At 42.9% G+C, this 15000-nt stretch overlaps 3 protein-coding genes across 6 annotated transcripts in view; 2 read left to right on the plus strand and 1 right to left on the minus strand.

Annotated features, from left to right (window-relative positions):
* Positions 1–15000, minus strand: part of Ypel (Yippee-like) — a 485504-nt gene that overhangs the window by 264593 nt on the left and 205911 nt on the right. The gene's annotated exons all lie outside the window — the stretch shown is intronic.
* LOC143039249 (zinc finger BED domain-containing protein 5-like) lies at positions 8988–9632 on the plus strand. Its single transcript, XM_076209120.1, has one exon. The coding sequence runs from the start codon at positions 8988–8990 to the stop codon at positions 9630–9632; it is 645 nt and encodes a 214-aa protein (XP_076065235.1).
* LOC143039250 (uncharacterized) overlaps positions 14756–15000 on the plus strand; it is a 633-nt gene continuing 388 nt past the window's right edge. The window contains exon 1 of the mRNA XM_076209122.1: positions 14756–15000. This exon is cut by the window's right edge and continues 388 nt beyond it. Coding sequence (XP_076065237.1) covers positions 14756–15000 — 245 coding nt within the window.

Here is a 15000-nt window from a genome sequence, read left to right on the forward strand (position 1 = left end):
AGGAAGAGGAGAGGAGGATGGGAGGAGGAAGAGGGGCTGAGCACCTCTCACTTCTCTCACCTAAGGCCATTTTCCACACCTTTGGTACGACGCCGTACCACGACTTCCTTGGTTCAGTCTGTAGCCAAGGGACAGAAAAGCGGACGGACAAGTGCACCTGCCACATCCATCTTCACAAGAGTTCTACTATGATAGAGCCCTTGGCTCAACGCCACCTGCTGCAACACAATTTTTTTTATTTCATGCTGGGGCGCTGGTCTACAGGTACCATCTTTATAGCGATAGGTGGTAGAGACTATACGACAAGGCATCAAGCGAGATGGGGGACGTGAATATGCAAGGGCGGAGGGGCGGTGAGAAAGAGAAGTGATGGGGAGAAGGAGAGGGAAAGTGAGTGAGAGCTAAAGAAAGCGAAAGAGAAAAAAAAAGTGGGGGTAGAGAGCGTGGGGGCAAGGGGGGGGGAGAAGATGGGGACAAAGTGGGGACAGAGCGGGGAGAAGGGGGACAGAGAGGGAGGGAGGGACGGAGAAAGGGAGCAACATAGAAAGGGGGAGAACGGGGCAGAGAGAGGGAGGGACAGAGAAAGAGGGACAGACTGGGTGGGGCAGAGAGGGAGGGAACAGAGAGGGAGAGAAGGGGGACAGAGGGGGGGGCGGTGAAAGAGGGACAGATAGGGTGGGGCAGAAAGGGAGGGACGGGAAAGGAGGGAAGAAGGGAGGGAAGCAGAGTGAGACAGAGAGGGAGCAGGAGAGGGAGAGAGGAGGGCAAAATTCCTTGGACGAAAGGTTCGACAAATAAGTAAATAAATAAATAAATAAAAATGAATAAATAAATGAAAATTAAAAAATAAAACACACATCTGCACAAAGCGTCTCAGAACAAACTAAAGGTCGATGAAAAAGAACAAATGACAATTTTTTTTTTTACAAAACTGTTTAATACAGGAAATTTACAGTTCATCCTGCGATGCAACAGTTGTATAACGACACTAATAATAGCCCCATTGGGAATAACAAACAATAACAACAACATAACGACAAAGTAGTCTCTTTAATTAAAACAAATTAAAATTTCAATATGATTTTGAACTCGATAACAAGTACCCACAAGACAATGACGACGAAGTTAAGAACGATTTCAATTAAGTCATGTCGACGATTATCAAACAATCCACATAAGACCATCGACACTAACAATATCAAAAACAAAACGAAGACGACAGATTCACGTAATCAACAATATTTCGCCCAAAATTTCAATCTACTATAATAAAATAGTAGCTTCTGTCTGTCTGTCTGTTCACGAACTCCTAGGGTTTTGGAGATAGACCCCCATAACCATATGTATTCTGATACCCTATCACTCCAGGTACTTGGATAACTATATTTCATTTCCAAAAAAAATATTATTTTGGCTAGGGTTAAGGGTTAAAAGGTTATGGTGGGGTAACACGCCACTACTGTAATGTCTCCTTAACACGATTGGCATTTTGTGACAAAAATTACTATAATTAAACAAACCATTGTATGTGTTCATAAATGTTATTTATATTTGTGAAATTAATGTTGCCACAAACTATGATACCCTTTGTAATGAGAAAGCATGTAAATGTAAAATGATTGTATAATTTTACCAAATGTTTAAATATCGGTTATTTTTATTTTACTTTTTCGCGGGCGAGTTCAAAGATAAAGAAAGGTTGGTTTCATTCTTGTCTTACGGCCGAATACATTTTATTTCCAAAAGGCGTCTCCCTCCTCAAATTGATTTTTTTTTCTTACTTAACATTTTATTTCTGTTACCTTTTCCATTGAGTTATATTGATATGTGTAACTTTTCTCCACAAATTCTATCAAAATTAAAATTATCATCATTTGCCCGCAGCAACGCGCGGGTAATTTGCCTAGTATAAGAATAAAACATCAAAGCAATACCTTATTAATGTGAAAATGCAGTAACTAACACAAATACACATTATTCAAACTGTTCCCCATACTAATAAGCAAACGGTCAAACCCGCGCGCACGCACACATGCCTAGCAGCTTAGGTGATACAGCCCAAGTTGGAATAATACATGAATTCAAATCTAATTATGATAATTGGAGAGTAAGGAGATATAGTCCATTAGGAACCATACATGAATTTGAAGCTAGATTTGATCAATTGGAGAGTAGGAGACAGGATACCACTTTACCACTTTTTTGTATAATACAAGTAGGTAAATACACACACACGTACATGAATGTACGCATATAAACACGCCCACACACACACACAAATATGTACATTTCTACCTGAATAAACATAATTAAAAAATTAATCCTCACCAAGAGCAGTACCGCCGGATTCCCTCTGAGGACATTACACAGTACACTGGGACAATGCCTTATTGATTGGCCCGTGGATAGGTGCCAAGCGCGCGCGCGAACGCGCACACACACGCTCGCACACACACACACATAGCTGTCGATCACGAGTACAACACGTGATCCAAATACCAAGGTGAATGCACACACACACACACACACACACGACTCGATGGTATGTTAGTACCGCATTCGACGGCTAATTCAGCCATCCGAGGTTGAGTCTCGCCCAAAGCCGAACATTTCAGCATTGCTGTATTGCGAGCCGGCACTCCGTGCGTGTGGAGTGCGTGTGTGTGATTCACCATGGTCTTGGATCACGTGTTGATCGACAGCTACTTCCTCCCGGAAGAGAGCTCAGAGCTAATATATGACCGATCTATGGGCAATCCTGTGACCTTACACGTGCACATATCCCCAACTTCCCGTCAACGAGAGTTGGAGTAACGACTCCCAGCGTAGCGATACTGAAATTATTTCAGACCTGGCATAGATTCGAACCCGGACCGCCATAGTGGCGGCCACGATCGCTACCACTGCGCCATTGGGTGTGTGTGTGTGTGTGTAACGTCACACCATTACCCACAAATCGACTTACATATAAAATCTGAAACCTTATCCGTGAGGATAATAGCTGTCGATCACGAGACCAACATGTCTTCCACGACCACACACACACACACACACACACACACACACATACACACACACATACACACACACACACACACACACACACACACACACACGATTAAGAATTATGTCATTCTTTCACATCAATAAAAATAAATTCTTCATTAAACACCCTTTTTTTCTCTCCAAGGTTCCTACTGGTACCATGCCACGCATACATTAGGCAGTTCCATGTCCCTTACCACCTGTTACCCCTCTTCATAAAATCAACTCGTCTCTTAAAACAACCAAGTATTTCACATGCTTACTAAGTCTATCCCGTGTACTAACCACTCTGTTGTTAAACCAGTTCTTGCCCATTTCCTTTTTTGGGAGTGTCTCATCGCTTTATAGAGTAGGTGAAATAAAATTTTCAAATATGTATCTAATGAACTTAGTGTATAATTCCTCAGGGTATTGTGTTCCTCCCATGTATATATAAGGCATAGTGAATATTTAGTGAAGATATAGTGAACTCTAGTGAAGCTCTAATTACTCAATGAAAAATCCATCCACATCATTCAGGTTGGTATGAGAGGGGGTTTACACGGTCTATCGGTTCGTCGAACGTGTGAACGGGGTATTTGATTGTCGAACACGTTGGTTAAACCCCAAATACCCCATAGAGAACAACCGAAGATATTACAACAGAAAGAATAAAAACATAAACTTTACAGGTCGGGGGATTCCAATTTTCGCGACCATTTGTTTGATGGTTGCGATGTATAGCAAATCTCCAAATTCCTCTTCTTTGCTGATGAGGTGTGAGGTGAGGGTGAGTGGTGTGGCGTGGGTGGAGGTGTAAGGTGGGCGTGGCTAGTAGATGCTTGCGGAGTGCTGGGTGCAGCTGTGCTTCTTTTCACCTCTTTCTTTTTCCTTCTTGTTTCTATTTCAGGCACTCACGAGCCCTCTCTATATTCTGCCGCTTTACTCTCTTGTTTCTTGCTCATTTTTCCATGATCACAACAACAATACAGGGCGAGGAATCAAAAATGTTGCGTACGGTGAGACGCTCCAGGAGCGACGTCACCTTACTTTGACCTTTTCAAGAATACTGGTGCCATGTCCACTGTCTTTGTGGGGTATGCTACACAATTCTGTAGAAAAAAAAAAAAAAAAAAAAAAAAAACAGCTATAGAAATGTTGACGCTATTTCAATATACAGAATGTTTTTCTATTCAATTGGGTTGCCAGAGGTTGCCAATATTTTATCTACTTTATGTTGTGTAAAATATAAAAACGAAATACAGTTGTATAAATTTGTATGAGTGTTGCCACCATCATAGATATTCTTTTGAAATGATTACCTAAAATTCTCTCATGTACCCGAATTTTTCGAATGATCGCTGGCGATGCTCCCTTAAACCTACATTTGTCCAATTCAAATCCTTTACTACGAATCCTGATATCACTCAGTCCCGAGCATCACCATTCTTTTTATTCTGGCTACTGGAAGCCTATTTTATTCACGTCCAGGAGATAAGAGGATATAACCAGTTTCGATTAACCTTTCCCTTATCAGTGTCGGTGGGGTTAATATCGTTTGGCTTGAAATACCAAGAAATATATCTGGACTCCAAGGGCACACAGACTATTTCTTTCAAGCTTTGACGATCTTACTCAGTTTAATACGATGATGAGGCAGAGAGAGATAGATAGAGATAATGAACCAACTTGAGTAGCTCGTTATTTTCCCCTAGATCTGGCGCCAACTTTATTGTGCGTAACGGCAAAACTATCAGGGCGGTGGAGGAACCGTCAGCCGTAACGTCATTACTATTACGTGGATGTGCCCCTTTCGCTTCATCTGGCATACGGGGGGGGGGAGGGGGAAGGGGGAGGGGGTAATGGTCCATGGGGGAGGAACGGAGGAGGGGATGCGGAAAGTGGGAGGGTCAAAGGCAGGGGTAAGGGTAAAGGGGTAAGAAAAAAAGGAAAGGAAAGGGAGGGCTGAGAGGGAAAAGAAGAGGGAAAGTGAAAGAAAAAGGGAGGGGGAAGGGAAAAGGAGGAGGAGGAAGCGGAGGGTGGAGTGAGGAAATGGGGACAGGACAGGTGGGGGAAAGGTAAGAGAGAGAGGGAGAGACGAAGAAGGGGAAAAGGAGGAGAGAGCGAGAGAGGGGAGAGAGAGAGAGAGAGAGAGAGAGAGAGAGAGAGAGAGAGAGAGAGAGAGAGAGAGAGAGAGAGAGAGAGAGAGAGAGAGAAGGCGATATATATATATATATATATATATATATATATATATATAGAGAGAGAGAGAGAGAGAGAGAGAGAGAGAGGAGAGAGAGAGAAAGAGAGAGAGAGAGGGGGGGGAGAGGGAGAGAGAGGGAGAGAGAGAATGAGGGAGGGAGAGAGAGAATGAGAGAGGGAGGGAGGGAGGGAGGGAGGGAGGGAGGGAGGGAGGGAGGGAGGGAGGGAGAGAGAGAGAGAGAGAGAGAGAGAGAGAGAAGGAGAGAGAGAGAAGGAGAGAGAGAAGGAGAGAGAGAAGGAGAGAGAAGGAGAGAGAGAGAGAGAGAGAGAGAGAGAGAGAGAGAGAGAGAGAGAGAGAGAGAGAGAGAGAATGTGGAGTGAGGTAGGTTGGGTTGGGAGTGGAAGCGGAGAGAGAAAAGGAAGAAGAAGAGGGGAAAAGAAGAGGAAGAGTCATGGGAATGCAGTGTACCGGAAGGGAAAAGAGATAACAGTAGACAAAAGGACCCAGAGGAGGAACTGTAGGCAGAGAACTTACGAAAGGAAAAATGAAAGAAGATTAAGAGGGAGGGGATAGAAAAGGAAGAAGAGAAAGTTTGATGAAGACGTGGAAATTCGGAGGCAAAGTAAGTAATGAGAAAAAACAGAAGTGGGAAGAAAGGGTACACTGTTAGGGACGGAGTGGGGGGGAGGGAGGGAGAGAGGAAAATGAAACTAGCCTGGTAGGCTAAAGAAGGGGGATATGTGGCCAGGCAGGGGTGAGTGGCAAGTGGAGAGATAGGAAGTAAAAGGGGAGGTTGGGGATACACAAGAACGAAAGAAGAGGCGATACTGTGGGTAAGTGAAACGAGGGCAGAGAAAAGGGGCGAGGAAATATAAAAGCGAATAAATCACCGAATGCTATTTAATTAATATTCCCTTTCTCTCTTTATTGCCATTGTGGCGGGAGGAGCTGGCGGGAAGGGTCTGGTGGCTCTCGTGGGAGCCCGAGAGCGCGGAGAAGGGAGAGGAAGCTGACAAGGGGTCCCCCGACAAGGGGGCACAGCTAAGGATCCCATAGCAATGGGAAAGATTAGGGAGTGCTATAGGAGTCACAATAACGAGAACAGGGTCGTGCTCACACACCCTTGAGGTTTTAATTCTGCACAGCAAATCCCTTAAATCCCTTAAATATGAAGACGACTAATTCGCTCCTCCTCCCACGAATGGAGGAGGAGCAATTCTATGTACCTGAGGATATTATCACTTCGAATCTGAACGGGGTCTCGATCAGTTGAGTTCTTCTTCAGGCCTGCAGTATTCACTCCCTCCCCCCAAAAAACAAACAAACAAACAAACAAACACGCTACATAATTCAGGTCATGTCCTTAGCAGCGGAATCAAAATCAATCAAGTTCGTCACCACCTTTAAGAGGTTTAGAAACTAATCATAGATAAACAACACTTCAGAAAAAGCAGAAAAATAATTCGGTGAGATATCCATTTATATGTTGTCTTAGGCTGAAGGCAACAAACCCGATACGGATTTAATTCTCTTTATATCATTTTATTAGTTTATTTATTAATTTATTTGTCAGACGATTACATTTCATATCGTGAGTGTTCCAGCTAGGTAAAACTTTCAAATCGGTGTCTAGACTATTCCATGCCAGGCAGTATTATTTGACAGAAGATTTCATACTAGGGCGACTATATTTAGCTTCAGAAGCGTTCCCTAGTCGTAAGAAGGCGTTTGCATAACACTCATCCAAGTACGTAAGCCATCACGATTTCCCAACCATGGGGTCCCCAAGACATCTTGTATGCTAATTTTTTTGTTGCAAAATTATATGAATTCAATACAGTAACCATGTACATGCGATAAAAACCCATAAGCAACGCAGAGAAATACACAGATACAAGTTGCGCGTGCCATCATATGGTGTCAGACGTGTACATATGTACACCGGTGCATGCAGTGCCGTCAAATTTAGGCGTCTTGTAAAAGCGCTTCGGATATGTTACTCATTCATACCAACGACACTATCTTGCGCACGGACATACAAATATGAAGACAACTTCATTCGAAATGAACAAATGACGAGATATTAATTTGCTGTAAACCACGCACTTGCATCAACAGGAATCTTTCAACTGGTTTCATTTCATTATTCATTCACCTGTTAACAGTCTTGTTCTGTTGTGAGTGCATATCGTTGTGCTGGTATCTTTCTGTGAGTATTCCTTGTACTTATTCAATTATTGCATCAATTCACCCTGCACTTGAGCATTTGTGTTGTATGCAGTAAACATAACCAACCAATCTGACATGTATATAACATATGTTTCTTAAAAAAAAAAGCTACAGTTTTTTCGTGAAATGTTACAAAAATTTATCAAAGAATCAATTTTGATCGCATTTTCATTGGAATTCTGGTGACTTTTCATTTGGGGAGTTACAATCTCATTATAAATACAGAATCTATCATTTGTGTTTAGTACCTTATGTATATTACTGAAGTTTATAGTTATTAAAATACGTTTTCTCGGTTGAGAACAAAAACATCATGATTATCAATAGAAGTAGGCATAAAAATGAAGACTGCTCTTTCAGCTACAAGGATTTTTTTTTTTTTTTTTTTTATGCCTCCCTTTCTCTTTGGCACACTTTACCAAACATCTTTTGTTTGATTTATAATTGATAAATTATAAATTTTATTTCAGATTCTTCAATGATGTGCTGTATGTGGGGAAGTGCTAAGCCACGAGTCGTCACTTAAAGAAAATAAGCTTAAGCGCCATTTCCAGGGAAAACATCCCAACTCTGGCTGGGAAAAATCGTGAGTATTTCAAGAGGAAAGAAGAACAACTGAAGAGTCAGCGGTTAGACAACCCTATGCACACAGTAGTGTGTCCTGTTCAACAAGCAACAATTGCATCCCATCTTGTTGCAAAAATAATTGCTAAGTGCATGCAGCCCCACACAACTGGAGAAAAGTTGGTAAAGCCAGCAGCCCTTGATATGGTTCGCACCATTATGGGAGATAATGGAATGAGAAAAAATGAAACTATTCTACTGTCGGATAATACAATCAACCAACGAATCAAAGAGGCGTCGGGAGACATAAAAGAACAGGTAGTGGCTCCCATCAAGGAGAGCGGGAAATTCAGCTTACAGTGAGATGAATCAACCGACGTCAGTGACAATGCTCAGTTTTTGGTATATGTGCAGTACCAATGAAAGAGTGACATTGAAGAGGACTTCCTGTTCTGTAAACGAATGGAGACAGCAACGGGTGAAGACCTGTTCGAATTGGTTGCCAGTTACATCAAAGAAGGGCTTAGATGGGATCAGTGCTTCAGTGTGTGCTCTGATGGAGCACCAGCAATGCTAGAGGCACGCCAGGGTTTCACTGATGGGGTAAAACAGGTCAATCCCACAGTGATAATGACCCATTGTCTGCTCCACCGGGAAAACCTTGCCTCTCGAAAAATGTCAATTGAGCTTAACACTGCTATGGAAGATGTGATTCAAATAGTGAATTCTATTAAATCATGAACTCTGAATTCAAGGCTATTCAGTCAGATGTGCTCTGATATGCAGTCAGATGCTTTACTACTCATCTGTCAGGTGGCTGTCCCGAGGGAAAATACACCAGAGGGTGCTTGATATGCGTGCAGAAGTTGAAATCTTCTTGAACGAGAAGAAACATGCATAGGCATTAAAGCCTTCAGAACCAGGATGGTTGCTTAAACTGGCATATCTGTCAAATATATATTTAGAGATGAATTTGCTGAATATGACCATGCAAGGAAAAGATGAAACTCTTATCTCTGTGTCAGAAAAACTCAAGGCTTTCAAGGCAAAGATGAGGTTGTGGAAGGGAAAGATCGAACGGGGGGAAACTGCGTCCTTTCCACTATTGAACCTTTTTCTGGAAGATGAAGAGGACGCCTCACCTGTGGACGTACAAAATGTCATTGTTGGGCACCTTGAGAAATTGAGTGAAGAGTTTGACAGGTATGTTCCGGATGTAGAGATGGACGAGAAGTACAAAAGGGTGCGCAGACCATTCGATGTCCACGCAGAGGACCTTTCAGAAGAGTCTTCTATCCAAAATCTGCAAGAGGAACTCATCGAGGTGCAGCATGACGAAACTCTTTATTTCAACTTTCAGCGCCAAACACTAGGTGTGTTCTGGACTGCTGCGAAGAAAGAGAAACCAATGCTTGGATGTGAGGCTGTGAAAATGCTGTTGCCTTTTGCTACAACCTATACGTGTGAATCAGGATTTGCAGCACTGACAGCCATCAAAACAAAACGCAGAAATCGATTGCAACCGGAACATGATTTGAGAGTGGCACTTTCCAGGACTGAACCACGAATAGAGAAACTTATCAGCATGATACAGGCACAAGGCTCCCATTGAAATCACTTGATTATTACATAGAAAAAAATTCCACTTTTAGTCTCTTTGTGGAATTTGACATCATATCATTCAAAAATTGGTTGTTTTGATTAATATCAAGCACTCATAATAAAATTCAATAATGTTAACTTTGTCTTTTATAATCTTACATTACCTTTCTTACATATATATTTATTATACTTGTCCCCTATTTTTTACAGTCAACAACTAGTCATATATATCAATACATACAAATAGATTAGTGGGGTCACGGTCATATCATGAGGATCCTATTGGGGTCGTCTGAAAAAAAGGTTGGGAAACAGTGACCTACATGAAGGTTCTTGTATGCAGACTTAGGTAGAAGGAGGTCTTTCCATAGAGACTCAGTCAAGCACTTAAACCCCTACATGAAGGTGCTTGAATGCAGACTTCGGCAAAAGGAAGACGTGCCCATATAAGGACGTGGACGAGTAAGGTAAGCATGGCACAGGGAGTGAAGACGGGTAAGCCGAGCAGCTTGGTGCCTGCCTGTATACAGCGTGCGGCGGGCCACAGGCACAGGCCCAATCAATGGAGCGTGCTAGGCCACCCCCGTCACACTGTTTACACAGCTGCCAGACAAACCTCCGCGTTGCCTGTTAACAAAACTCATTCTCTGGGAGGGAGTCCGTATCCCAGCCGAATGAATTCGCCTGTGCCCAAGCAGCACCATCACACTGATGTCCCAAAGTATATTTTTTCCTCAATTCCGAGGTCAAAACATTCTCCAGCTCCACCTTGGCCTCAAGGCGTCTATACAGAAATAGTGTACCACTCTCAAATCACATGAGACTTTATATTCTCTACACTGAATAAAAGAGCTTGCTGAGTGACACCCAGGGAGACGTCAACCCACTCGCGAAAAGATTAAACAGGGTTGCGTCATCAAGGTCAAAAACTTCCTTCGGTAAGTTGACTCTCCACGCAGACACTCGTCCGCCTGTGGTCAGCGCCAAATTCCCTGCAGAACAGTGCGACTTCGACCTTGTGACCTTCACCAAGTCTCCAGGCGAATCCTCCGTCCACTACATCGCCACTCCTCCGACTCGCCACTAACTTATTGAAACTACTCTTACGGAATCGATCTTGCGCTGGTGGAAGAGGAGGGAATGCAGGAGAGAGGGCGGAGAGGGGGGATATGGAATAAAAGGAAGGGGAATAGAGTAAAAGGAAGCAAAAGGGAGGAGGAAGGGAGTGCAGAGGAGATGAGGGGAGGAGAAAGGAAAGGGGAAAGGAATGAGAAGAGGAGGGGAAGTTGAGGAGAAGGGAAGGGAGATGAGGAAAAGAAAGTGGAAAGGAGATGAACGGAGAAGAAAAAGGGGAAAGGAAAGGGGAAAGGAAAGGGAAAAGAAAGGAGAATGTGAGAGGAATGGAGAAAGGGAAAGTGAGGAGACAGGGAGGGGAAAAGAATATGAAATGAGGGTGAAACGAGGGGTAGGGAAAAGGGAAGTGAAGGGATAAGGAAGGGCTAATATAGGGAAAGGAAAGGGAGAGGGAAGGGCTGAGGCGGGTGAGTTATAAGGATACGGAGGGGAAGGGGGTGGAAAGGGGATGAGAAGGGGAGGTGAAGGGAGGGGAAGAGAGATGAAAGAAAGGGAAAGAAAGGTGTTATGTTACATATCTTCAACGTTTTCATACTGGGGCTGCCCTTCACCTGAATTAAATCATCTAACGTCTTTCTTTCTCTTCTCCCTCACCCACCCACGGAAAAAATATATATACAGGTTTACTCACACGCTGAATAAAACCGTCTTAGCTCAGTTAGCCAAAGCAAAATCAATTACGTACCCGATGCCACGTCAATCGATTCATGAAACCTGCCGCACAACCTCCATGTTTACATCTTCCTCCTCCTCCTCATCTTCCTTCTCCTCTTCTTCCTCTTTCTCCTCCTCCTCCTCTTCTTCCTGACGAAGTGGTCTTCTTTTCATCAAGGCTTTATCAGTCATCGAACACCTGACTCTTGTTGTCAACTCTTGTTGTGCTTTCACTATGCGGAACAAAAGGGGCTTGTATCGTTAGGTTCTTTACCCGTTTCGCCAAGTGATTTGATTCACATGAGAAGAGCAGGAGTTCCCATGATCCGAGAGTTAAAGGGAAGCCTTAGCAGTAGCAAGGTTAATCTTTTTCTCAATTTAGAAAATAAAATTGTTATTATATTAGTCTTTATTTACCCCCACCACCACCACAGCCAGGAAATTTGATTCTGAAGAAACTCTCTCTGTTACCATTCAATAATTTTGGCTGCCATCTGGCGATTTCTATTTGTTACCTCTTTCAGTGCTGAAATATATCACCTCCACAACTGTCTTCCCGTGCCCCCCTTCCCCACTCCACACTAACAACTCGTCTCCATCCCCGGCCTAGCCTACCATCAACCCTCGTCTATGTTTCGTCATCATCACGTTTGTGTAACCATTTCATCTACATCTTTCCCTCGGGACTACCAACCACATTCCCATACAGACCACTATTCCTCCTCCTCCTCCTCCTCCTCTTCCTCCTATGTCTCTTCCACCTCCATATTCCCTCCGGTACCTCCTTCGCCCTTCCTTTCCTCCCCCTCTTCATTTCTCAACTCGCTACGCTTTCTATTCCGGTCTATCGTTCAATTCTCCCGCACTGCAGATGAACAAGGCCTCCAACACTAATAGCCCCCTACCCCACCCTCGCGTCTTCTCCCCACTTCCCTTCCCATTATAAAAAAAATATTCAACACAGTACCATACATCAAACACGGTTGAGGGCAATACCCAAATAATTCTATTTGATAACCGAGGGGCAGACCCCGCTCTGAAATGAGATTCACATGACCGTGACCCCACTTCAAACCGTGGACGTCCCTCAAAAAACACAATAAAATCGTTTGGGATCAATTTCGAATAAAAAAGGACGCCATGGTAATAAAGAGGTTCAAGACCGGACAACCGTGACCACCACCAGATACCGGTGTCCTCCTGGAAGGTCAAACCCGTTGGGGAACGGTGACGACCTTAGAATGTAAAACATCCAGTAACAAAGTCATAAAAACATTAGAATGAAGGAGACTGCAAGAGACCATAAAGCCTACATTAGGCCGTTCCATGTCTCTTACCACCTGTCGCCCTTATCCATAAAGCCACCTAATCTTCACTTAAAACAACACAATAGTTTCAGCGCTCACTACATGGTTACTAAGTCTATTCCATTTGTTAACCACTCTGTTGAGACAATTCTTGCCTTTACCCTGTCAAATCTAATATTGTCCATTGTAAATCCATTACTATGAGTCCTACCGTACTGTCTTAATATGATGATCTTGCCTGCATCACCCTTGTTAAAGCCCTTGACCCATTTGAATACACCTATTAGATCACCCCGCATTCGTCGTCTTTATAGAGAGTGCAGGTTAATGCGTCCAAACCTTTGTCTTCTACGCAGTGTAGATAGAGTGAGAAATGAGGTGAGGAGGAGAACAGGGGTGGAAAGGGAGTTGGGAGTCTAAATGCAATATTGTTTACTAAAGCTATCTGAAATCTCTGCATAACCCACTTAGGTTACAAGTCAGCACAACACTATATATAAGCAATGAACTCTGGCCCCCGGGTGCTGTTTATAAACATAAGGCTGAGAGCGAGCTTGTGCCTTCTCGCCTTCAGGTATTATATAACTATATAAACTATAAAAATATAACACTCGTCATATACCCCTCTTTCTACTCACTTGTCTACCAACCTCTTACAGGGTGAGGGAGGGAGGTAGGGAGGGAGGAAGAGAAAGAGAGAGAGAGAGAGAGAGAGAGAGAGAGAGAGAGAGAGAGAGAGAGAGAGAGAGAGAGAGAGAGAGAGAGAGAGAGAGAGAGAGGGGGGGGAAGAGGGTGAAGAGGGGGGAGAGAAGAGAGAGGAGAGGAGAGAGGAGAGAGAGGAAAAGAGAGAGAGGAGAGGAGAGGAGAGGGAGGAGAGAGAGGAGACAGGGGAGAGAGAGGAGACAGGGGAGAGAGGAGAGAACGAGAGACATAGCGAGAGACATAGCGAGAGATAAAGGGGGAGAGTTGGTGACCGGACAGTTTGATACTGGACATTTTGATACCGGACATTTGGATACCGGGCATTTCGCTACCGGACATTTTGTGACTAGGATTTTTCACTACCGGGCATTTCGATACCACTAGACATATATATATATGTGTGCGCGAAGATATTGGAGTTTATTTTAAGTGCCACACTGTTCTTGTAATTGGTTGTTTAAATAACTACCATACTATTCTTGTAATCGGTTGTTTAAATAATCGCCATACTGTTCTTGTAATTTGTTGTTTAAATAATTGCCATACTGTTCTTGTATTCGGTTGTTTAAATAATGTATATATCACTCTCAGCTTACTACTAACTCTCGGCTATCAACTACGGTTGCTGCATCTCTCAGTCTATTACTAACGCTTGGCTATCAACTACGGCTGCTGTATTTGCGGATAAATATATATATTTTTATTGTATCACCCATGCCTCGTCTAATTGCTTCAACTAAAAATGGAAAGAAATTAGTAGATGATCTAAACTATATATATGATAAACACAAAAATAATAAGGATGGTTCCAAGCAGTATTGGCAGTGCGAAAATAGGTTGTGTAAAGCCCGCGTGCACACATATGTTGGTGATGGTGACAACAAAATCGTGACTAGGTGAGCATAATAGCAGCAATAGCAGCAAGAGTGGAATCAAAAGTAGCACATCATCAAATGAAAATAATGTCTGGATCTACACAAGATGCTCCTCGGACTATAATATGTAAAGAAACCCAAAATCTGAATGTATGTGCTATTTCAGAATTACCTTCAGTATCATCATTGAGTCGTAGTATCAGGCGTTGGAGACAAGTACAAGATAATGTACCACCAATACCTCAGGTACGGCATGGTTATTTGATTCCTGATCAGTATTGTTACCTTGATAATGGCCTGAAGTGGCTATAGTTTGACAGTGGCGAACATGATACTGAAAGAATTTTAATATTTGCAACTGACTCTGGAATTGGTGACATCATAAGAGCCAAAAATTATTTATTATTTATTATCAACTGTACACTTTACATATTCAAGACAACGACATTAGTGTTCCGAGAATGTTCGCCTTGCTGCCAAATAAGACACAAGATACTTACAATAGACTATTTACTACTATAAAAGAACTCTTGCATAATGTTGAACCTGCCACTGTGATGATGGATTTTGAAAAAGCGGCCATCAATAGTTTATTAGATATATTCCCTAGTTCAGATGTTACCTGTTGCCTATTTCACCTCTTACAAAATGTGTACAAACAAGTTGTAACAATAGGTTTTAAACAGCAATATCACCAAGATGATTT

This window comes from Oratosquilla oratoria, chromosome 26, assembly GCF_046742065.1.
Source record: "Oratosquilla oratoria isolate Oo_2021 chromosome 26, ASM4674206v1, whole genome shotgun sequence".
NCBI lineage: Eukaryota > Metazoa > Arthropoda > Malacostraca > Stomatopoda > Squillidae > Oratosquilla > Oratosquilla oratoria.